This window comes from Anguilla anguilla, chromosome 4, assembly GCF_013347855.1.
Source record: "Anguilla anguilla isolate fAngAng1 chromosome 4, fAngAng1.pri, whole genome shotgun sequence".
Lineage (NCBI taxonomy): Eukaryota > Metazoa > Chordata > Actinopteri > Anguilliformes > Anguillidae > Anguilla > Anguilla anguilla.
The window spans coordinates 29,989,884-30,014,442 of NC_049204.1; the positions used below are offsets into that span (position 1 = coordinate 29,989,884).

At 41.1% G+C, this 24,559-nt stretch overlaps 2 protein-coding genes across 5 annotated transcripts; both read right to left on the reverse strand.

The window, feature by feature from the left end:
• Nucleotides 1–72: 72 nt before the first annotated feature.
• On the reverse strand, nt 73–14,614 carry c4h1orf112 (chromosome 4 C1orf112 homolog). 4 transcript variants are annotated; one of them, XM_035414732.1, is made up of 25 exons: nt 14,357–14,614; nt 13,642–13,757; nt 11,354–11,390; nt 11,125–11,213; nt 10,923–11,027; nt 10,544–10,684; nt 10,032–10,194; nt 9,591–9,675; nt 9,178–9,316; nt 8,846–8,935; nt 8,527–8,591; nt 8,058–8,206; nt 7,761–7,896; nt 7,182–7,368; nt 6,183–6,265; nt 4,968–5,019; nt 4,449–4,538; nt 4,169–4,354; nt 3,034–3,150; nt 2,680–2,775; nt 2,429–2,542; nt 2,049–2,153; nt 1,800–1,880; nt 1,577–1,717; nt 73–579 (listed from the first exon to the last, which is right to left on the reverse strand). In XM_035414732.1, exons 2-25 carry the CDS (start codon nt 13,729–13,731, stop codon nt 382–384), a joined length of 2,739 nt encoding a protein of 912 aa, XP_035270623.1. In that variant the 5' UTR covers nt 13,732–13,757; nt 14,357–14,614; the 3' UTR covers nt 73–381. The 4 variants fall into 4 exon arrangements, with proteins under 4 accessions (XP_035270623.1, XP_035270624.1, XP_035270620.1 ...); XM_035414733.1 differs by having other exon boundaries at nt 7,761–7,899; nt 11,354–11,378; nt 14,357–14,613; XM_035414729.1 differs by having other exon boundaries at nt 7,761–7,899; nt 14,357–14,613.
• A 6,976-nt stretch (nt 14,615–21,590) lies between these two features.
• On the reverse strand, nt 21,591–23,412 carry si:dkey-51e6.1 (uncharacterized protein LOC558617 homolog). The gene is made up of 3 exons (XM_035412195.1): nt 23,206–23,412; nt 22,154–22,278; nt 21,591–21,986 (listed from the first exon to the last, which is right to left on the reverse strand). Exons 1-3 carry the CDS (start codon nt 23,348–23,350, stop codon nt 21,894–21,896), a joined length of 363 nt encoding a protein of 120 aa, XP_035268086.1. The 5' UTR covers nt 23,351–23,412; the 3' UTR covers nt 21,591–21,893.
• Between the last annotated feature and the right edge of the window lie 1,147 nt (nt 23,413–24,559).

The following is a 24,559-nucleotide window of genomic DNA, read 5'->3' on the forward strand; positions in this document are numbered from 1 at the left end:
TGAGAGATACATGAAGCCATTAATGAAAAGGAGAGTTGGTACTGTAGGATATGTAGTCCATAAGCAAAAAGGCACTTAAGGTTTTATTTCCATTCAAGACTATTTCTAATATCAAACTTGGGCTGGCAGAACAACTGAATACACAGGTGTAATTTTCACAATCGAAAGAAGTATGATGAATTTAATTTATCAAAATTTAATAAAATATAAAATACAATCGTTTGGTGACCGTATGTTGACCCTTGCAATATAAACAGAATTTGACACACAAGGAACACATCACCGTTCTGTGGAAAAGAAACAATTGAGGACTACTACATAAAAACAAGGGTGTGAATGTACAGTTCAGAGCCACTGTGGCTGGCTGCTGCCGCTGCAGGGCTAAGTTTTCAAAGGCCTGGCTGTGTTGATTCGGGTTATCAGTGCCTGCAGGTCCAAGAGCCGGGCCGTCACCCATTGTGGTGGCGGAATTTGTTCAGTTAAGGTGCACAGTGTTTTCAGAGAGCTTTCTGCTGTCTGGAGATACTTTTCATACTCTTCCTCTTCACTGGTCTCTTGTCGAGATCGTTTTGAACATGGCTGGCGGGAAAGACAATAGGTTTTTTTGTGGCCTAAGCAATTGGTGTAATACTCAACCATACCCTTGTTTTAAATCCACCTACACTAGCGATAGTAACAAATCCGCCCATATCCTGACATCTAGCCCATTCCTGAAAGGGTTATGGGATCCAACATTCTGATGAATGGGTCAAGTACGAGCCATTTAAGAATGGAGTGCTTATGGTGCATTCATTGTAAGGAGTGATAATATGGCCTATTTTGCCAAGTCAGTCCAAATATACATTTATTGATGCCAATTATGGTTTAAATTGTTTAATTATTGCTGTTTAGGGCATAATCATTTATTCCATGTAGTTACATTCTGTTAGTGTTATTCCAAGTTTTACCTTGAAAAAAAATTATACATGATTTAACATACCACATACATCTAAACCACATTGTCTAGAAATTACAAAGCAAATTTCAGATTTAAAACCCTGATAGTTAACAAAAAACTGAATGGTAGCTATTGGTACATCTGTGGGTGCATTTACACACACACTAATACTTCAATCTTACCTCGATTGTTACTGTTTACTGAAATGGTCACATAAACGTCTTCATCTGATTACCTTTATCAGCGCAAGGTCATAATTGGTGTATTAACCCGATTAAGACACCTGGATTTTTGCCCAATCTTTATATTTTTGGTGCATGTATGTCTTACTCTAATGTCTTTTGACTTTCTTTTTTGAAACTGTGGATGAAAACAAACATGGCTACCTCGTGCACTGTTTCCGTTGAGGACACACTGATTACGGACAGAATCATGTAAACGAGGCAACTGGAGTAATCGCATTGCTCGTATCCATACGTGCTTAGTCTGGGCTGCGCTGGGTTATACAGTTTTGGACACCAAGATGATTTCTAGTGTAGTGTTATACTTACACTCTAAGTATTTCGATACAAAGTTTATATTTAATGCAATGTATAGCATTAAATATAAATTTATATTTAAGCATGTATAGACTCTCACCTGTACGTCACCTGTCGACTCCATACTATCTGTCGACTCCATACTATCATTCTCCAGTCTGGCATTGTGTCGATCTAAAACAGACTTTTCCGATTTTAACCTCTCAACTCGTTCTTTTGCCGTTTTGTCCACGTGCACAATCTGCAAGTGAAAAGATTTGCCTCAGTTACTTTGCTGCTTGTAACTACTACTACCATTTCAAATTTGGGATTTTTCATTTTACCTTGCTGAGGAAATTCACCACTTCATTTTTGGAGAGTTCTGATGTCAAACTTTGGGAGATCACCTCTTCATGATTAGTTACCTCAAGCGGAAAAAAACATGAAGATAATGCTTATTTTAAAATATAAGACTTTACTTAGAAACATGAAATTATTCAGTAAAATTGTGTATTTAAAGTTCATTTGATGTAATATGTAATGTAAAATATGTTATTGTTCTAACGCTGAATGCAGCCTTGTTGCAGACTCACCTCTGCAAAGCGGGAGAAGGCCTCTAGGGTGTGCTGGTGAAGAATCCACGACTCGTTGGCCAGCAAGACACTGAACAGGCTGGAGAGTTTGGGCAGAACTTGGCTCTGTGGAGAAAAACTCCCATCAGAAACAAATGAAAGCTTTGGCTCACTGCAAGGGTGAATTTTCAGCCTTTTTCTTTGTTTTTATAAGAGACTTAATCTATGTTTAGGCTGGAGAGTTTGGGCAGAACTTGGCTCTGTGGAGAAAAATTCCCATCAGAAACAATCGAAAGCTTTGACTCACTGCAAGGGTATATTTTCTGCCTTTTTCTTTGTTTTTATAAGAGATTTAATCTATGTTTAATTTAACTAACATTATCAGTCTTACTGAAACTCACCTGAATTTCAGGAGGTATGAACAACTTCCCCAGGGATGACAGAAAGTCCAGGGCTGCCAGCACAACATCATCTGGGCACTTCTGTGACAGCAGTGAGCTCAGACAGGTCAGAGCCTGTCATTAAAAAGTGTCCTTTACTCCAATTAAATAACTTTGCATTTCTTCTTGTACATTTGGAGCTTTTTTACAGGAATAAAAAGACAGTGAAATGTTTGAGCATGATAGCGTGGGCTTCTGAGGCTGTGAAGTACCTGGCAGATGACGTGGGAATCTACGCTCTGCACTAAAATGGCAGAGATGGACAGGAGCAGGCGCAGGGTGCACTGAACTGGACGGTAAGCCTGCACCTGAAAGACATTCCAAAAACATCAGTCCACACACAACATCACTCAAACCTCATTCAATGCTATCCTGTAAAAGGGTCTTTAAAAAGTTCTGTACAAATAAAATTGAATACAACACATATTTGCTCAAATATTCAAGAGTAAGTAATTCTACTGAACAGTTGGAATCTCCCTGGAGTACTTTCACAGGATGCAATAGGCATGGCACTTCAGGGAATGGCAGGCATATTTGGGTGGGTTACCTGGTCACCTCCGCCTTACCTGGCTAACACACATGCGAGGCCAAAGGCGAGAGACCATTCTCAGGACAGAGGACACGCTCTCTGACCCTGTGGCTTCGCATCGAACCACAGCCAGAGAGGCCGCCAGCGCCACATTCTAGAGGGGACGAAAAACAGCTCAAATGTGCTAACAGAATTTAGAACATATTGAAATTCTTTTATTGATTTTAACATTCAACATGTTCAACATGAAGCTAATTTTGGTCATCCTTATATGGTGGCTTTTAAAAACTGCTTAAATGGAACTTAGTGGTTAGTGGTAATAAAACATGGTGACAGCTATTGTAAAAAAACATTTTTTAAATAAAAAACTATGACTACAAGTGTGCCAAAGGGGGCTGCTTGGTGGCTCATCCTGTTAAGGTACGGTTCTAGTGCATGGATGGACCCCATAGTCTGGTGCTGAATCCGGCCCATGCCAATGCAGACTGGCTGACTGCCCTTCAGGGCAATACAAAACAGGCTCTACAACTGGCCAGAGATGGGAAGCTATTAGTTAGCTGCCACGAAAGTTTCATTGTGCACAAGCCCCTCTGGTCAATCAGGCACCCGCAAGTCCACCTGGTAACCTCAACTGGCCTCCTCTGACTCATGTACTCTACGTGTAAGCCCAACTAGCAAACACTGCTGTGATAATTAGCAATGGCTGACACCATATGCTTTGAAGGACAGGACATGCTCGTCTAAATTGACACAGTCAGCTGAATTGGCAGTGGAGGCTGCAACAATGAGGGCTGATAAGTAAGGGGAGAAAATGGGGGTCATCAAAAACAAATGTTCCAGAGGACTAAATAACCACTTCAGCACTCTGACAAGTACAGGGTCAGATCTAAATACGCTCTTCCGTTCCCCTGGCTTGTACAGGGTCATGTGAATGGTACAGGGTCCTTGGTCATTTCAGGGTAAGGACCAAAGTTATTGTATGTCAATCAAGTTACACAACAGTGGCTGTATTCCAAGTCACAAGCACGTTTGTTTCTCACAGTCACGCTCAAAGGTCCAAGGTGACTTGACAACCTCTGCACAATTTGAGAACAGTGGCCTTTGGCCAGCATGTGCTTCCTCTCCTCGTTCAGTCATTTGACCTTTGACCTGTCAGAGTGCAGCACCCTCACCACCGCCTCCAGCTCTCCCAGCCTGCAGCCCGTCTCCAGCCAGCCCGTCACCGCAGCGCCCGCCGCGCTCACGACGTCCCTCTCCACGCGCCGCCCGATGTCCTGCGAGAGCGCCCGGAGCAGGACGTGCCGCCACACCGCCAGGTTCTCCGCCAGCCCGGGGGGGAACCTCTCCGCCACCTCCGCCTGCAGGCACAGACACGCGGTAAGAGCCCCGCGGCCACGAGGGGCGTCGCCGTTTTTTGTCCTGAAAACAAGTCTGCGCCCCCGGCCTCCTGACCTGGTGCTGGGGGGTCATGAGGAACATCATCCGCCTCAGCAGCATGGCCAGGTGGGACCGCTGGTAACACTCCCCAGGGCAGGCCTTGATCTGTGGAAAGGAACACGGAGTTCAGTTCCCGGCAGGCAATTCATTAGGGGCCCCTGCAGTAAACTGCACCACAGGAAGCACCAATTCATCTGAAATTATCAGTAAATCTACAGCACTAAACCTAGCAATATACTGTCCAAATCAAACACAGCAGCGCATTTCACCGATTCCGAAATGGCTACTCTCAATGCACAAACAGAGAAAAGGTCGAGCAGGCAGTGACGCATGGCAGCTCAGAGGGGTGCTAGCGTGCGCTGGGGGTCAGTGCTCTCTGTGTAACGGACAGGTGTCCGGTCCAAGATTAACCGGGGCTAATTGTCACCTTCGGCAGGGAGTCTCCGAGTGGCCAGGCGCCGAATTAACGTGAAGCCCCCTCCCGTTTCACTCCCGGAGAGCTTCAGCTTCAGAGATACACAGAGAACTACTCACCAGATGAGCTGCGAGGACCACATGATGCAGACACAGCTCTGCTGTTCCGTAGCTGCAACAACAAGGCCTTTTAGCTCACTTCAGTTCAAAGGAATTACATCATTTGTGATAGAGTCTAAAACTGTATACAACATAGTATTTAGTATGCATTTTTGAGTATGCCAAGTAAGAAAGGTCCGTAGTACAGAAAATGTAGTACTCTTGAATTTATCCGGAAAGTATACCAGCTCCCAACAAGGTTATCATCGTAAATTAAATCTAAAACTAAGACGAAACGTGTGTGAAAAAACCTTATCGTAAACTGAAAAACCTTTTAAAAAATAAAAATACACATATATATTTTCAGTTTTCATCCTGTTCATAATGTGCCAGGTAAGGAAGAGAGAAAATTAGGCGGATAGTTTCCCCCTTTCTGTTGAACGCTACTTCACAAGATGGTGTCACAGTGATGATGTCCTACAAACCAAAAATATGCCTGCACTAACTGTGCAGACATATTAGCCTTATTCCAGACTCCACTGTCAAGTTAGCTTGGCAACATGCTGAAAATTTTGGGAACAAAACAGCACAGTCCTGTTTCAGTTTACTATGACTATGACTCATTGTCTGGTCTGTCTTTCATTAAATCATTCAAGGCTCCATGCTAGTTTGAGATGGTTTTCAAAATGAATTTAAATAAATGGCAAAAATAATTTGATTTAAAACTATGCCCCTAGCAAATGGGGTACCCCCCCCCCCAAATTTCTTTTTTAAAAACTTAAAACTAAACAAAAACTAGCAAACCCACTCTTAAAATTAACTCAAACTAACTGAAATTGAAATCAAAATGAAACTTAAACAAAAACTAAAGAAAATTTCCTTAGTTTTTTTTTTAGAAAACTATAAAAACCCTGACTCCCACATAATAAAAAAGTGTGCATTCACTGCACACTATTCTGGCAATGGTGATCCTGCAATTCTTTTATCTTGGCTGTTTCCATTGTTTCCAGCCAGCCAATCCTGAACAAATACAACAGGCAACTGTGCGGCTGTTAAATTCTTCTTTTCTTAATGTTGTCTTAACTGTACCTAAACTGCAATAAACCAGACAATACTAATTGCCCGAGTAATTTAATAAATAAAGCTAACTAGAGTTAACTTTAACATTAGGTAAAGTTAATGTTAGCTAACTAGCTAGAAAATCAGTAGCTAACGAATCAGAGTTTATTAACTCACCGTGCCATAAAGCACCAGACGTCAGTCGCCAGGAGAGCCGTCTGAGTGTCCGGCTGCAGAAGCACCTCCAGCAGGGTGCGCTCCTGAGCAGAGCAGAAACAGAACCCCCGTCAGACTCATCCAGATGATCGCCACTCACCTGAACAACGATCTCTAGTCTAACCCAGCTCCCCTTCCCTGCTAGTCTAACCCAGCTCCCCTTCCCCGCTGGTCTAACCCAGCTCCTCTTACCCGCTAGTCTAACCCAGCTCCTCTTCCCCACTAATCTAACCCAGCTCCTCTTCCCCACTAATCTAACCCAGCTCCTCTTACCCGCTAGTCTAACCCAGCTCCCCTTCCCCGCTAGTCTAACCCAGCTCCCCTTCCCCGCTAGTCTAACCCAGCTCCCCTTCCCTGCTAGTCTAACCCAGCTCCTCTTACCCGCTAGTCTAACCCAGCTCCTCTTCCCCACTAATCTAACCCAGCTCCTCTTCCCCACTAATCTAACCCAGCTCCTCTTACCCGCTAGTCTAACCCAGCTCCTCTTCCCCACTAATCTAACCCAGCTCCTCTTACCCGCTAGTCTAACCCAGCTCCTCTTACCCGCTAGTCTAACCCAGCTCCCCTTCCCCGCTAGTCTAACCCAGCTCCCCTTCCCCGCTAGTCTAACCCAGCTCCCCTTCCCCGCTAGTCTAACCCAGTTCCCATTCCCTGCTAGTCTAACCCAGCTCCTCTTCCCCACTAATCTAACCCAGCTCCTCTTCCCCACTAATCTAACCCAGCTCCTCTTACCCGCTAGTCTAACCCAGCTCCCCTTCCCCGCTAGTCTAACCCAGCTCCCCTTCCCCGCTAGTCTAACCCAGCTCCCCTTCCCCGCTAGTCTAACCCAGTTCCCATTCCCTGCTAGTCTAACCCAGCTCCTCTTCCCCGCTAGTCTAACCCAGCTCCTCTTCCCTTAGCCTATCCCTGGTCTCCTCCCTCTCGCGCCGCTACCAGCTCGTTCTGAGCGTGCGCTCTCACCAGCTGCGGGAAGTGGGCCGCCGGCAGCGTGGCCGCGAAGGCCGAGAGCTGCACGCAGACATGCTGGTGCAGGGAGACCAGGCTCTGGGCCTGTCCGTTCGTCATGACGCCCGGGACCAGCACCGGCACCGCCCGCTCTGCGGAGCACGCCCGGAAGCTCCGAAACAGCGCCTGGAAGACCGACAGCCTGACGCGCAGGTGGGGGCAGAGCGGGGGGTTAGCGACCGTCTGTCTTACATAAATCAGTAATACAATTATTCAATTGCCATTGCAAAAATATGCACATTTTATAGACATTATTCAGAATTGTGGCTACAATTTTGAATTATTTTTCTCCACACTGGGAGTATGTTCATGACGAATAGTTACAAAGAGCCTTATTTTATGATTTTTTTTCCCTCGCCAGTTTCTACTGCTAGTTGCCCAGAGCCAACCACGCAAGTATTGGTCTTAGTGTCTCCATCCCTGCAGTAACTTACTCTAGACTTAGAGAGAGCTAGGGTGATAGTTAGGTGGTAAAAATCTGTCTAGGGGTGTGCAGAGTGTTAGTGGAGCGTTGGTCGGTGCGCGGGTGCGTACTTGGGCGTGTCCTCCGGGAACCTGCTGCCCTCACACCACAAGCGCAGCACCTCCTCTGGCTGGGAGGAGAGCTTGCCCGTGATGTTCACCAGCAGGAGGCAATGAGGGAACAGGAGCTCCGGACCAGACTCTGCATCTGCTAAAAAGACAAGAGCGCAGCATCATCAATACCAAGCCATGCTCAAGGGCTACTATGATCTATAGTCAAGTTCAGCAGTAGCCGTAGCCAAACAGCTGCCATCCAATTCATTCTCAACCCAAACGGTTGCGTAAGCTGCTGAAATGAACGGTACTCACGCTGCTTCTCCGCCAGCACGGCTTCGGCAAAAGGCCTGAAGGGCAGCAGCTGGGCAACGAGGGCGTCCATGGCCACCAGCACCACGCTGCTCATCTCGCCGCTGTGCGCGCTGGAGATGGGCGGGGACCACAGGCTGGGGGGCAGCTTGCTGAGGGAGGGGCACGATAAATCACAGCTCGGTAGTGCTAAGCTAACCCATTCACCCTAAAGCAGCGGGCACTTTACACACATGCGCTTGCAGGGAAATCCGGAAGGTTCCAAGACCTTCCCTTCAATCCAAACGGCAAATCACTTACACCTGAAACGCCAGGTGGGTTGTGTGCTCATCTACATAATTACCTTAATGACAGAAAAATCACCAAACCCTTATAGATATTCAGGACAAAGCAGGAAACTAGCAACACAGCTTCTCATCTATGGAGTCAATCAAGACAGAAGTAATTTCCCATCGAGAAAAATTTTATTTACCTCAAGATCTGAAGGTAGACATGGTGGAAGTATCCACAAGACTTCGCTAGAAAAGCTGTGAATTCCTGTAGGAGGGAAATGTTAAAATGCTATCATATTAGTGAGCACTGTTACATTATAGCATTGTCCCAGCCTTTTATTCTCTAAACAGTTTTTACTTTCTCAAATAGATCACAAAAATGCAATTACAAACAAAACCAGCAGGCACAAACGACATGTTTATGGCCTTAAAGAGACATTCTGTGTACAAACTGGGCTTTTATACATGAACAATGCATGATTTCACTCTGTCATATTAAATGTCCTTTGATATTCTTACCTTTACATAGTGGACTAATGTGTTGGCAAAAAACCTACACATCTTTGTCGTTTTCTGGAACAACTTGAATTCAGGACACTGTACATTTTCCTTGGGGGAAAAACAACAACAGAACAGCGCTTTACAAGGCAGCAAACATCACAGCTGGGGATCGCTTTCAGAAAACTAGCATAAGCCAAAGAAGGCAAGCTGCTTTCACACATCTCTGCTTTCTCTGGATCCCGCTCTCCTTCCTGTAAGGCTGACTCTGAACAGGCCGCGAGTTTGTCGGCGGGCTAAACTGAGCGCTGGACATCCTAACGGCGTTCGATGGCAGGCCCGAGCGTTCGCACCTGCGTCCCAGACTGCTTCATCTGCTGGGCGAGCTCCAGACAGGTGTGGAAGGAGGCCAGCAGGTCGTCACACAGACAGGACACAATGTCACCGTGGTGCAGCTGCTCCTCCAGCAGCGCCTGGTACTTCACACTTTGCCTGAAACAAGAGCCCGTCAGCTTCGACTCCACACAGGGTCTCAGAGGCACACACCATGCTGCTGTGCTCCTAGCCCACCAGAGGGGGACACATAATGCAGCTGGACTCAGACCTGACCAACACGGAGTGAGATGTAGCAAACAGGGTAGAAGCATTCAATGGAAGACACAGCATGTACTCTACTTATATGGACCCCCTTTCAAACCATGCTCTGAATTGCCCCTGCTCACACAAAATACGACAACTGTGCGATGTAATTGTTTTTTATACTTACCGAATTATAAACTTCCATGTGTTTGCATGCAAGGCAATGTCCAGGTTTGATATTACAGAGCATATTTCCAAGAGACTGTGAATAGCTGCAGAAAATAAAATACGTTATAGCTTAACACAATTGTCATCATGTAGATCGAGGCACCATAAATAGACACAGAAGGGGAAATTTACTGCACCATATATGTGACGCAGTCCCAGGCCTGTGGTAGGACAGTGTCCTTTTGTTTTGAAGAATTACCTACCAAATAGTACTGGGTAAACCAGTCCAGGGGAGTCCCAATCCAAGTAAACCAAACGTGTAAAGAAACATGGCCCTCAAAACTGTATCCTCTATCCCTGATATAAAATCTAGAGGGGAAAGATGTCTATTGTGTACTGTGTATTCCGAGCCACACAACATTGCATTTCTGATTACTTTGTTATACCAGGTCAGACCCACCTGCCAAAATATCAGAGACCTCTTGCTCAGAAGCTGCACTCCCCAAGGCTATCCTGTCCAGCAGCTCTATCAGACTCTTCTGGAGAGAGTACGCTTCTTTGAACAAGGCCTGTAGGAGGTCAGTGACCAGAGACATACGGCCACCATACACAACCTCGCTCTCCTATGGGGGAAGGAGAACGACAGGTCGTGATTATGCAAACTGGACTGAGGAGATGTGTGTGGTGCAGATAACTGCATTCAGCACCCTGAATGAAAACAAACTTCTTACTTCGGTATTTTAAAAAAACTATTTTGCAGAAATATCCCACTGTGATGTAGTATGGAGTAATGAGATAGTATGGGTAAGGGTTCCTACAGTTCTTACACTGCTCTTGTAAAGTTGAACAGTGTATGCATATCGCTTCGGTATCCATTATATAAATTGTATAAATGGACTATTGCTGAAAGTGAAAAGTGAAAATTTGATGTCATGATTTTTGCTTTCAGAGGGCTTCTCAAATACACATTACCTTGCAGTGCAGAAAAGTGTCCTTCAAGACCTTCAAAATGCAGAAAGGTAAAGAGCGAACAGTCTCCAGAGTTAGGGAGTCCTTGAAAGAGCAGACATGACGAACACAACCTGACAGAGTTTCCAAAATTTGGACCATAGCCTGTGGGGGTTTTAGACACAAGGTCAATTGCTTCAAGTACATAAGCACCCAATTGGTCCATTCAATTGACATACACCACTCATAACATTAACTAGAACTCTAGAATTAAAGCATTCACTAGTTATAGCTACCTTCTGCGGCAGTGTGCTATAATGGTTACATTTAAGCAAGCCTCAACCGTGTAATAAAATATTCACTAGTATGAAACAAACCAGTGCATGCACAACACACCCATTACCTGCAGACTGTTCCTCAGAAATGCACGCAGCTCTGAGTTCTGACTAGACATTCCTCCTACTTGGCTTGAGATCTCTTCTACCAAGTCATTAAACATCTTTACAACCTGTGGAGAAGTATTTATTCTTAGAAAAGCACAGATTACTTTTTTAAAGTCAGCAATAATTGAACACATTTGCTATCATATTCAACCAATAACTCACCTTGGGCAAGACCTTAGAGAAACACTCAGCCTCAAGCTCTACCATGCTCATGTGAGGAATAAACATCTCTGTGATTATTTTGAAGACACCTGCAGAAAAAGGGACACTTTTTAACAACTGGCTTAAACGTCTAATGCTCATCGTTTGATTAGCCTACATGCAAATGACGAGCTTCTAGAAGAAGAAAAAAAACTGTAACAAAAAAGGAACCAGGTTTGGTAGGACTTACGTATAAGTTCATCCTGTTTGTCAGCGTGAAGATGCGAGTAGCCAAGTTAAAGATAAAATACTATAATTACTTCTCTACATGACGTTACTGTGGAAAATCAGATTTAGCTCTATATTTTTTATTCGATATTTTTATGTTTTACATATCTCGATGTGAAGTATGTTTCTGAATTTCATGACATACATTAGACTAAATTCGCAAAAGGAGAAGGAGCAGATAAACAGAAATCAGAAGTGGTAATTCATCCGCACTGCTACACTGTTTTTCATAGCTAAAATTACAGCTATGACCGCATCAAGATGATTATTGTTGCACTCAGGGTTTCCGCCAGTGTACTGCAAGCCCGGCGGCCCGCCGGGCCTAAATTGACCCCCCGCCGGGCCTAAGCATCGGGGATTCTTTTTTTAAATGTATTTTTAAGATGTTTTTTCAGCTACAGTTACAGTGGGGCGGCTTGGTTGGAAAGCTCACCAGCGACATCTTTTGGTTAAAATGTGAACGCACTATAGGAAAACAGCAGGTCTGTTCTTTACCCTCCTTTTCCATAGTGACGTTCAACACTTCATGCTTCCAACTATCACAAGCTAACGGTACCTAGCAAGGCACTATTTCTTTAGTAGGCTAACTAACCTCGTTACAAACTGTGTTATCACTTCATCTCGTCGGTAAGTACATTCTTTTTATATTAACTTAAGCAGTGTGTAGGTAACGTTAAACTATTGACATGAATGTAACGTTCGATACATTGTAACATTACATTATTTATTAATCGCCATCTAAATAACGACTTCACTTGTTTATTAATAACGTTAGCTTGGTGACATTGATGTGCACGACAACGTGGTTATATAGCTAACTTAGCTAGCTAGCCAAACAGTCAGTCACACAGATACATAGATATTTTGTTGTTGTTGAAATGTGTCCAGCATTCCAAGGCTGTACATTGTTGTAAGATCCAGTAGTCAATAAGTAGGCAGTGTTGTGCATATCCCGCTCTTACAGCTCGTTTCCAGCCCAAACCACTGCAAAGAGAGCAAACCTTTTTTTGTCAGTGACATTTCCTTCTGACATCTACGACGGCAATCGCAAACACGACATTTATTTTGCCTTTTTGTATAGCTATTTCCATGGATACAATCACATTTATTATTATTATTTATCGGTAAAAAAACATTTACTTCATATCCAGGAAGATAGCCAACTACTTGCACGTTACATGACGTGTAGCCATTTAGTAATACGATCGCATTTCAGGCTAGAAAATAACCCGTTAATCCAGAGAAATTGCTGAGTTGTTTTAGAATCTTTATCGCAACAGAATGTATCAAGGCTGGCAGCCCGGATCAAATTTGTTGTGACAGCTGGCGTCCAAAACAAACACCTGAAAGAGGCTGCCTGCGTTCGTGCCTCCACCAAGGCGTTACGTCATTGTTTTGCAATGCGCAGCTGTCGTAAAAACATGCTGGCTTCGATAAGCGGAATCGATAAGGTCGGAGCCATACGATTCCAATGAATAGAACAGCTTGGAACCGGTTCGCGATTCCCATCCTTATTTAAATGTGCCCGGCATTCCAAGGCTTGTTGTAAGATTCAGGAGCCAATCAGGACTTGAATACAAGTTTTTTGTAGAGTGCAAAAACTTTGATATTATTTATTTTAATTTAATTTAATTTATTTTGTTGTTGTTGAGAACACAGCATTCCAAGTCTGTACATTGTTGTCAGATTCTTTGTAAGACTATGCCATGCTGTAAGTAGTTGTTGATTTTTTAAAATGTGTGTTGAATAAATGACTTATTTATAACAACATTCACATTACGTAGTTATATTTTCAAATCTCAGTCAGCTTTTAGCACTGACTTAATGTAGGGCCCTATGGAATCTGTGTTATAGCTTTTTTAAATTCTCAATTCCACGATTCCGTCCGTGATTCTGTCACAGAAACTATAGGGCCCTACCTTAATGCTGCCATCAGTCTGTCGCTGGCCCGCGCCGGTCCCCCATCAAAAAAGACACTTGGCCGCCGGCCCCCGTCAAAAGATACTTGCCACCGGGCCTAACAACTTTTCTGGGGGAAACCCTGTTGCACGATTGTTTAACATTTTAATTTCAAAGTATGGGTGTTTAAATTTTGGCCTATGCGAGGGCCTACAAAAATCGTAGTCGTTCACATAGAAATTAACTGCATGGTACCCGGTGCATCACTGCAGCCCAAATATAACCCAATGTACTTCACAGTCTTTGAAACACAGTTCATGACATGAGTCCATTCGTCCACTGAAAGGATATGACAAGCTTGGGCAGTACTGATTTGAGCTCCTGTCGACATGTTTCCTCACTCCAGTGGATAATCTCCTCCAAAAGGGTTGCTTGAGACATGGTCACGCATTAGCATGCGACAATTTCTGTAACACACATATTGTAGCAAACATTTCATCACTGATGCACTGGGTGTCCTGCTGCCTAATATGTTCCTTGTCATAAAATCATTTCCATACCCTCTAGGTTGCTAATAACACACATCCACTGCGCTGACAGAGCGAAATAAATCACAACGCAAGTCAAGTTATACAGCTCCTCGTTAGTTTTAACTATAGCTAGCTATTTGGCGTTAACTGTTAAGCTACATAGTCACGCGCATAGTTTTAAGTTGGCTAACTTTACCTCTGAAACCAATTTTCACGAGCAATCGGTGCTAACGTAGCCAACTGGCTAATAATGTATCAGGACAAGGCATCGATTCGCTTCAACGTTACTTTTGTAAGCTAACATATCCAGCTACATAGCTTGCTAGTTAACGTCAAGGGTATGTTCATTCAACACAGTTCGAATCGCTGGCTGAAAAAACCTGACAGTGACAAAACGTAAACTAAATCTAGTTTCCTATTTGAGCTGAGCAGCACGACACTGTGGATGTTAGCTAGCTAACGTTAGAAAATAGATAACTAGTCTAGACTAGCTAGACTAAAACCATGAACTGCACATTCGCGAAAATGTAGCCTACCTTATCTGATTACATTAGTAACACTTGTATCCCCCGTGTTTTGTTCTCCGTGTATCCGTGAGAACTTAGTGCTAATTTGCAAAATTGTTATTTCACGAAGTTAACAGTGACTTTCGATTTTCCCTCCGTTTGTCTTGGAGTAAAGAGAGTGGGTGGTTCTAACCACTCGTCTTGAAATGTAGGGGCTTCTTAGTAACATCGCTTCCTAATTAACCATTAATATAAAGTGGAAATTTGAATGACCGCGAGGTATTTCTATCTTGGCAAATAAATCTGTATCTGCGTTTATTATTATTATTATTATTATTATTATTATTATTATTTTCTTTTTTGTTTTTCTTAAGGAATGGACATTGTTCACTTCAACCATTGGCGCCTTGGATCCAGAAAACACGCTGTGAAAGAGAAATTGGCGGTGCCGAGAGGCAACTTGCAGATTTTTTCTGCCCATGTGAACTACATTGTGAGGAAGTGCATGTAGGCTAATTGTATGCACTCACCCTTTTGAAGGCAAGGTTAGGCCAAATTGCTGCTTAATTATTATGAGTGATCACCTTTATTCCATTTTGCAGCCGTTCTTTCTTGCCTGGAGGTTTTTTAAGCTGTGTCAGTCGCTCTGGATAAGAGTGTCTGCTGAAGGGCTTTTCCAGGATGACAATGTCCTTATCCAGAAAGCATGTGCCTCAAAATGCTGACTTCTCTGGCACCAGATTTGAACCACATCGAGCTTGGGAGATTCTGGAATGATGCCCAAGACAGCGTTTTCAGCCTTGATCAACAAGGCATGAGTTGACTGACATTAAAAGAATGGTGACACATCCCTCCAGCAGAATTCCAGACAATGCTAGATTTTATGTCACCATGGATACAATCTGTTCTGGTGGCACATAGTGGTCCAATAACCCTGTTAAGTGACTTGATAGGTTATTAGCACATCTGTGTTTATATCTTGTTTATTACTACACGTGTCATTTTCTTTTGAATGGGAGTCAGTTGGATTGATTTTCCAACCTTGTTGCTCCAGGCATTTATCTAACCAACTTAAATGATTTATTTTATAAAAATACTTGATGGATAATGGAAGGAGATCAATGAAGCATTCTGATGTAAATGTAAACTAATTTTTTTTTTTTTTTAATTAAAAAAAAACTTTTCTATGACCCCGGTAATGGACAGTGCTTCTTTCATACATTTTAAGGGTATATCTCACATTATTTAGGGATGTTATCTTTCCAGATTTAATTATTTATGCAATTTGATCATGTCACATTTTTGAACATGTCAAATAGAATAGCTTGCTAGCTTTCAAAATCAGTGTGTGTTGAGTAATCCATGTACATTCTCTGAACAACTACAAACTGATTACACTTTGTGCACACTGTTCTATCTCTCAGCACTAAAGTTATATGATCTCAACTGAAGTGCAATATACAAACGTGCATCTTGTTATATCACCACCATCTTTGGGTAGTACCATCTCCACTAGTACCTGAGGACTAAGGTTCCAAGTTGAACATTTCATGTACAGCAAAGATAGAGTACTATCTACACCAGTACTCTGGGCCTATGGTTCCAATTTGAACGTGCTGAGTATAAATGAGAACATGGAGGAGCTAATAAGATATACAGGTTTATTGATTCTATGCTCATGCAAAGACTTCAATATTAAACAGAGGAAGCACTAAGCCTATAATGCAGGGTTATTATTGTCTCATAACTCATTAGATAATATGAACCCTACACAAATAAAATGAGACTAAAATATTTTTTTCAAAAGGATCTACTCCAGCCAATGAGATTTCAAGACATCCTTTCCCTAAATAGTAGGTTGTTGTCTGGAACATTAGATTGTCAGCTTGAATAACTCAATTCCCTCGCTGTCTCATTTTCTGATGTGAGAATTACAGTTCTAAGAGACATTTTGTCATGAGTTATATAGAAATAAATGCTGTATTTATCATTTTTTACATGCATCAACAGCATCTCTTACCTACCTGTGTGATTTAGCCTGTCCAGTAGCAGTCACAACATTCAACTTACTGTGTATTTTACTGTTATACAGCCACTTACATGGTATAGCTCCAGTGATTGTGTGCAATGTTGTATCATAGTTCTGCAGAAACTCAAATTTATGTGGTTATTTCATTTATTGAGCATTACACACCCATTCAGTACACAATTGATTTTCACTTGTAGTTAATATACAATGCAGTGAAGGTCTTGTATCTGCCTCTCTTTCAGAAAAGTCAGAAGGTGCAACCTTTTTTTTTTTGTTCTCCGACATACATGCATGCAAATCACAGCCCCTTTTCCTGTTTAACTACTATCAGGAGACACACGCAAATGTGTCTGTTTGTTCAGTGATAGAATTCTGCCCCAAGACCTTGAGTTCCTCAGAGCCTACTTCCCTCAATGAAAACAGAAGCCTTCATCATTTCAGCTGTACAGGCACAGAATGGTTTTAACTGTATTCTGTGCACAAATCCTTTCACACACCTGCATGCACTAGTAAAGTCAAGGAATTGCAGTGCCGTGACTTTGCAAGGTGCCAGTAGAAGATAAAAAAATTACATTTGATTCACAAAGCACCTGCAGTGGGTGGGCATGGAATGCTACTGCACGCTAGCAGGAAAATTAAGACACAGTCCCTTGTCTGGCACATGTCTATTCTAATTGTGTTATATACATCAATTTCAGAGATTAATTTCTATGCATATGACATACAAAGATGACTGCTAATTACCATTGCAATGAGAAAGCTTTTTTAAAAATAATAAACCTAGCAATAAGCAGTAATGTGGTAAGGTCCATTTTAAACCTGCAGTGTGTAAACTTGTCTCTGAATATGGCAGCTGTCATAGTTGCGAAGGGAAAACACCATGAACATTTTAAGCATGAAAGAGAGTAGATTTTCTGTTCAAGGGTATCCCTCTTTTGGATAACAGACAGAAATTACTCTTAATTAGTCAGTAGTCATATGGTCATTCCATTCTGTATTTGCTTGACAACAAAGATGGCACTGAACCTGACGTATGCAATTTAAGTATTTTATTTCATTATACTGAGACAAATATGTAGACCTACTTAAATAAAGTAGGTAAATAAAAAAGCATCCATTATAAAAGGTTCAGTTCTATAAACTGAGATTGTAAACTGTAAGAAATATGGAAGCGGTCCATTTGCTGGTTATTTAACCAACCTTGTCTGTGGGTCAATAGTTTCTTATTTAGTCATTACTATACCCATGAATTGCACACCAAATTAATAGTAATCCCTTGTAAAATGGCAGGCAAGTTTCCCATTAATATTACATAGTCATCGTTTGCTGAATTTTAAAAATAGTTTCAGGCAAAGCCAGCGTCTTACTTAATTTGTGAATTTGGAGATACAACTGTTGATATCAAGATCTGTTTCGAGTTAAATATATATATCAAATCAAAATCAAATCAAATCCGACAGTAGCAAGCCTAAGTCAACAGTAGCAAGGAAAAACTCCCTGTAACAGATAGGAAGAAACCTCAGAAGGAACCAGGCTCAAGGGGGGAAACCCATCCTCCTCTGGTCGGCACAGGGTGTAGCATTGTAACCAACATGGTCAGGAAGTCAATATTCAGTGTTCACATTGATCAAATTAGAGGTAGCTAAGTGGCAATCCTGTGGCAGCAGATCAGATGATGGGCAGGGCCGGGTGGTGATGGCGGGGAGCAGCAGGGTGAAGGCACCGACGAAAGAGGGGCTGGACCACGGTGGTGGGGAAGTCCAGAGGACAACAACATATATATACAGGTAGTGCTGAGACAACTAAGGCTTGGTGAAACCTCAAATGTAAGCTAGAGCAGCAGGGAAGATTAAACTGGGAAAAACCCTCGCTAAAAAGTTCTGAGCTAATCTGACGGCCGAAACGGCACGCACGTTTTTTGGACTGTGATTTGGAGTCGCACCCCTTCCTTAAAAATTGTGGGTAGTAGCCAGCATAGCAGAATAATATGGAAAGGATTCAGATAAGTTCAAAAGAAACAGAGGACCCCCACCCCTTCCTGAGTTGAAGACCATTTTTTTGGACCTCCTTTTGAGATCATTCCATTTGTTCCCTGCTTTATCACATCAAACAACACTTACAGTACAGCTAGTATTTGTAAATGAACCCGTTTCTGAGACTTTTCCTTCATTGTTAAATTTCTCTAAATTAGTCTTAGCGAGTCTTTACCTATGTCACCGAGAACATGACATTTTTGCTTTCTTTATCACATTATTTTCAGTTTTTTCCAGGTGTCTTGGACTTGTACTTTTGTACCATCACTAACAGCTCTCTATTTTTGGATGGTTGCACAGTTAGATTTGCATCAATTCTTTGTATTGTATATTTGAATAGTGTTTTGCAACAGTGAACCTGATTTAACAATGTTGAACATAGTAAAAGTGGAATTACCATTATGATACACAATAGCTAACAGGCTCCCTATCACAGATAGGGTGTTCCTTTGAGTTTAGTGACTAATTTAATGCTTGGGGGCAGTAAGTTTGCATGCAGTAAAATAAACCAAAGCAGGCTCACCCCGTGCAAAAAAAGCACCAATGCATTAACCGATCAGCATGTTCAATAAAATTACAAGCAAATGGCTCTGCTGAAAATCGAGATCAACAACTACTACAAAACTACTTTTCCAGTCCAGGTAGTCTTCTTAGTTAGCAATATCTGATACACCAGGCTACAAGGGAGGCGGATTCTTCTTTTAAAATGGTACCTAAAGGCCAAACATGTGTCACTTACTATTTATAAAGCAGAGAATGAATGAGATTTATAATACACGTGTAAACAAAGTGATAAACCTCTTAAGTGCTTATTTAATGCTTAAATTAAAATAGTTTAATACATGTTTATGTAAATTAGTATTACAAATCAAATTAATAATAAACTTTATACAGCACAATTCATACAGTACAGTAGCACAATGCTTTACAGATCTTATGAAACAAAGGCACAATCAGAAAACAGTTCTGATCTGTCAAGATATATAACAGCTAGTAGTTAAAAACTAGAAATATAGAGAAGAATAATATAACAATAATGATAATAATAATAATAACAATTTAAAAAAATAAAATATAATAAAACTGTACTGTATATTATGGGGTTTCCTTGCAATCAGAACATAAAGACATCTGAAAAATGAATTATATATATATATATATATATATATATATATATATTCGTGAAAGTGGTCATATGGGTAATACTTTAAAGCACAGTGCTGTGAGAACAAAGAAAGGAATCCTGACTGTTGCTGGTAAAGTTCGTCATTTGTCCTGTTCAGTCAATTAGTACTTCCCGAATGTAAACAACCACACCTTCAAACAGTTAGATGTTCACTCCTATTCCCAACAGTCGCAAAATCAAGTTCTCGGGTCCAGGTATTGTTAAAACAAAAGAGCAAAGCAGAGGCCAGAAATCCTTCACTTCCATTCATCAAGAAGGCCACAAATACTGGAGGAAATTCTGCTAAAGACAACCCCATCTAAGTGAACCTGCCTATTCATGGGATATTTGTCTCAACAAATTCAGGTCACATTTGTTTTAGAAGTTACGAGTTACAAGTCGATTCATTTAAATGACTGTGTACAGTTTCTCAACCTCATCAACACCATTGTTTGTTCAGTGATAAGCCCCTAAGAACTGAGTGAGCTGACCCATAATTGCAATCAAACTTTAAAAAGAAAAACATTCCAAAGAAATTCACAAGAATTTAGCTGAAAGTTGCTAGTTTCTTTTTTGACTGTTTGTATTTGAAGTTTCCACAATGGTGATTCCACAGATGTAAAAAAAAAAAAAAAAACAATTCTGTTTTTTTAAATCTGCAAGATAATGTTCAGATAAAAAAAACAGAAATTACAAAGAACACAAACGTTTCCTGCCATCTTTCATGAGGCGTTTTAATTAAACAATCACATCAGTGAAACCTGGCGCCAAAGAGCATGCCACAATTCCACCTTCCTCCACTATTCACCATCCCCACCCTCTTTTGCCATGAATAGGCTTCTAGCCCTTCCCCGAATGGTCTAAATCTCTCCACAGTTCATTTGCCAAATGTACTGTAAATGCAGTGCACTCCATGATATATGAACGTTTACAATGTGAAATCAAGTGTAACACCAATATTTGTTTGTTTGGTTTAGAAGATAGATGGTATGCTTGATTGGATTCAATCCTCAACACGTTTCTGTTATATTCTGAATAAGTTGACTTTTAACTTCAAATCTTCTACACTTACTGCCCTGAAAGCCCCTGTTAGCACCATGTCCTTCCAAGAAGTAGACTGGAAATAGCCAGCCCTTCCGTTTTCACTGCTGACCTCTTTTGAGTTGATAATGGGGTTCACATCCTTTAATCCTTTTATCCACAAAAAAGGAAGTTGGCACAGGACAACTGAAAACATACTGGTATAAAATTAAAAATGCCTTTTGTGTAACGTTTCAAATAAATCACAAGATTTAAAAAAGGTAAGTAAGAAAGCAAAACAACATAGCTTTGCATTGCAGCCACAGACTATTCATTTTGCAAACAACCTATGCTTCATTTTAGAATCTGTAAAAAATCAGAGGATTGCTTATGTGACAATTAAAACGCAAATGAAACAGATAGAAATTTGGACTGTACCTGCACTGTGAAATAACTACTGCATTTTGTCCCCATGAAAATGCATGTAAAATAAGAAATATGCCTTACAAATTTGGTAATATGTTGCCACTGTTCACATGGTATTGTGGATGGTAATTCCTGTTTGTTAATATCTCTGTAACATGACTAATTAGTTGGATTTAATTAAAAATAAATTTTTAAACTAGCTCATGTCTAATTTGGCTCAGTTCATGAGCTCTGAGAATGGTAGGCATTTCTCCTGTTTCATAGTCAAGTCCCAAAGCAAGAAATTACACTGATTGCAAATATCTGCACTAGGCCATAAAAAGGCCTCACTAATTCAATAGTTTTAAAACAGTTTGTTGTACATTGTTGCAAATTAAATTGTATTTGTAAATAATTGGTAATTTAGCTTCATTGTAATTACAGTGTGGACGCAAGGGTGTGAAATATGAAAATAGCATTGCACAGGCGAGAGCACTGAAGGAGTACACAAATTTCAGTACCAGTGTTCTTGGGTGTGCAGATGCTGGCTGTTTAGCTGTAACAATCACTTACATCAAATTAGGAAGAAAAAACCACAATGTACATTTAATATCAAAACACACGATTATTGCTTTACTCTTTTATTTCTGAGTCTCACAGGGGTACCAATGACACAGCAAAGGAATCAGCTAAATAAATTATAGTAGGTATAATGCTGACAAGATATTTAATACATCTGACCTGACTTTGTGCTGAAACAGCGGTTTATATACATTGTCCAAAGTGAATTTTAAAATACCAAAATGTACTGCAACTATTGTCTAGGTAGCCTTGACATGTTTTAGTAATGGGGCTGAATATTAGTAATATGAAATTAATATCAGATTCGTAAAATACTGCCCAATTAAATACGGTCTACTTTTTGTCATCAGACCAGGTGATATTGTAGTCTTGGAAGGCGGACTTCAGCTTTTCAGCAGTCACTGAATGCTCTGCTTTGCCATAGCCCTAATAGTGTAGAAAAAAGGTGTTTATGAGACCGATATAATTACGTTTCATTCAAATGAAAACAGAAACCTGCGCACAGTTAGACAAAAGGTGTTCCTCATGTGGACTGTCAAGCATGGCAATGATACTGTGAGCCAAATGTGGTGGAAGGTTAGCGGCTAACTTACTGTAGATTCACCAAAAACTCTGATCGTCTTCTCCTTACTGTTGTGCTCAATCTTCCCCCCTCCCAAACAGGTGCAGTCCAGTCCGAAGTTCTGCATCTCAGGACTGACCTTCTCAAATATGTGATCTAGGCAGATTACATTGAAATTAACTTTATCTCATGAGGGTACTGTAACTGTAAAATAACCTAAGGAGGGAAGTATAATGCATAAGCAGGTCCGTATTTTGCTTTAGATTATATTAGTCTACATGATAAGGCTTCCTGAAAAAGCTTTCTGGACACGGAAGCCATAATGGCTTGACTGGAAACATGTCCATGGAATGGCAGGCTATAACCCCTTGATGGTGAAATGTAAATAATTTAGGCATCAAAAAATTATGAAATAAATGAAAACCCCAAATTTCTAAATTAACCAACAACTAAATACTGACTCACATGTGAATTTTAAATGTGAAAATCCAAGTCACTTTGATGTACTGAATTATCCAATCAGGAACATAAATGCGAAATGCCAGATATTAAATCAGTAAATTATATAATGTTACCTATAAGTTAATTTTGTTTGTTACATATTGTCTGGCCAAAAAAAAAAAAGAAAAAGATTTTAAAAAGCTAATGGATTTTAAATGTTAATGGCGCTGTAAAATGTATTAAGGCCTGAATTAGCAAGCAAAATGTTGATTTCCTTCTGATTGACTGCGATCAGACACCACTTTTAGTAAAACAGCTGGCCTGTAACGAAATCCAATACCGTATGCTTAGCTGCCATTACTCTACGTCGGTTTGCTAGCTTGCATTCTATGCTGCCCTGATGGTCACACAAATGTTTGACTAAAAAACCACGCAGCTACAACAAGCAAGCAATCGCGCAACTTTTTTCCTGTGGAGAAATATTTGCAAGAGTCCACTCGATGTAACTCACTACGGCACGTTCTTAATAAAAATTGAGCTAATTCACACTTTTGCAATTTCACGGAGGCGTGGCAATAGCCTGCATTACAAAATTGCCTACATAGGCCAGCTAAGCTAACTTAATTTTCATGGTGAACTTACTGTGATACTGAGCATTCTTTGTGCCTCTCACTATGTCTTTGTACTCTGCTCCGTCTTTTACCTTCACCCTGACCAAAATGTATTTGAACACTCCGTCAGGGTCGATTTCAACATCAGAAACTTTGCACAGTACATTCGCGGCCATTGCTTTAACGGATCTGCCAGTCGTAAGCAATCCCTTTTCAAACGCAACCTTTGGTGGAGACGGATGGAAGGAGTGTCGTACGGCCCCCAGAATCGATTTAAAGAGGTAGCACCTTACAGTAACAAATTGCTATCGCTTTATTCAGGACAGTCAGAAATGGACACATGGACTCGTGTCGCTCTTGTGTTCGTCTTTTAACGAAAAATAAGTAAAGAACAGGGAAAGGAAATAAGAAATCACGCACACGCTACATTGTTGAGAAAATGTAGTCTTTAGGGTACAGTACAAAATCTAATTTTAGCACCTACATATTAGTGGCGCGCCGTGGCGCCACTAATAAAGCAAGGATTAAAGGTGAACAAGAAATTAGTCATCATGCGCTATGTTACTGGTCATTCCGCAAAGTGAGTCACTTCCACTGAGTTGCGCCGGTCATTAAGAAAACACGGTGCAGCCGAACACAACAATGAAACACAAGTCTATATGTCTGTGGAAGCACTTAACAGAAAAACTCCCCAACCCTAAGGTCCAGCCTTGGACTTCCACCCCAGGAAGTCCCAAATTTAGTCATCACAGACTTTATCATTTGTACAGGACGAGCTATATATATATATATATATATATATATATATATATATATATATATATATATATATATATATATACTACCTCGTCCTCGAAAAGCCTGGAATGATGCGTGAGAGACATGGATCAAGAGAGGAAGGACCACAGAGACTGCTTATGTAGAGGGCCCAGAATTTTGTGCTACACCCCTTTATATATATATATATATATATATATATATATATATATATATATATACAAGACACCGATCAGCCACAACATTTAAACCACCTGCATTTTTTTCTGCTTTTTTCTGATTTAATATTTTATTTTCTCTGTTTGTAATCAAACAATTCATATCAAGGGTCCAAATGAGCCTCAAACCACCGTGCTGCTGCCAGACATGCAGTAGATACTACAAGCATTGCTTTTCCTGATTAATTTTCCTGTTGAACTCAATGGAAAAAATATTCAGGAGAAACAATGCTCGTAGTATCTACTGCATATCTGGCAGCAGCACGGTGGTTTGAAGCTCATTTGATACCTTGGGCCCTTGATGGCTTAAAGCCATTTAGCTAACAAATGTGTATCAGCATACTGTATCAGAATAATTTACAGCTGAATCTAGTCCCACCCCCCAATTCC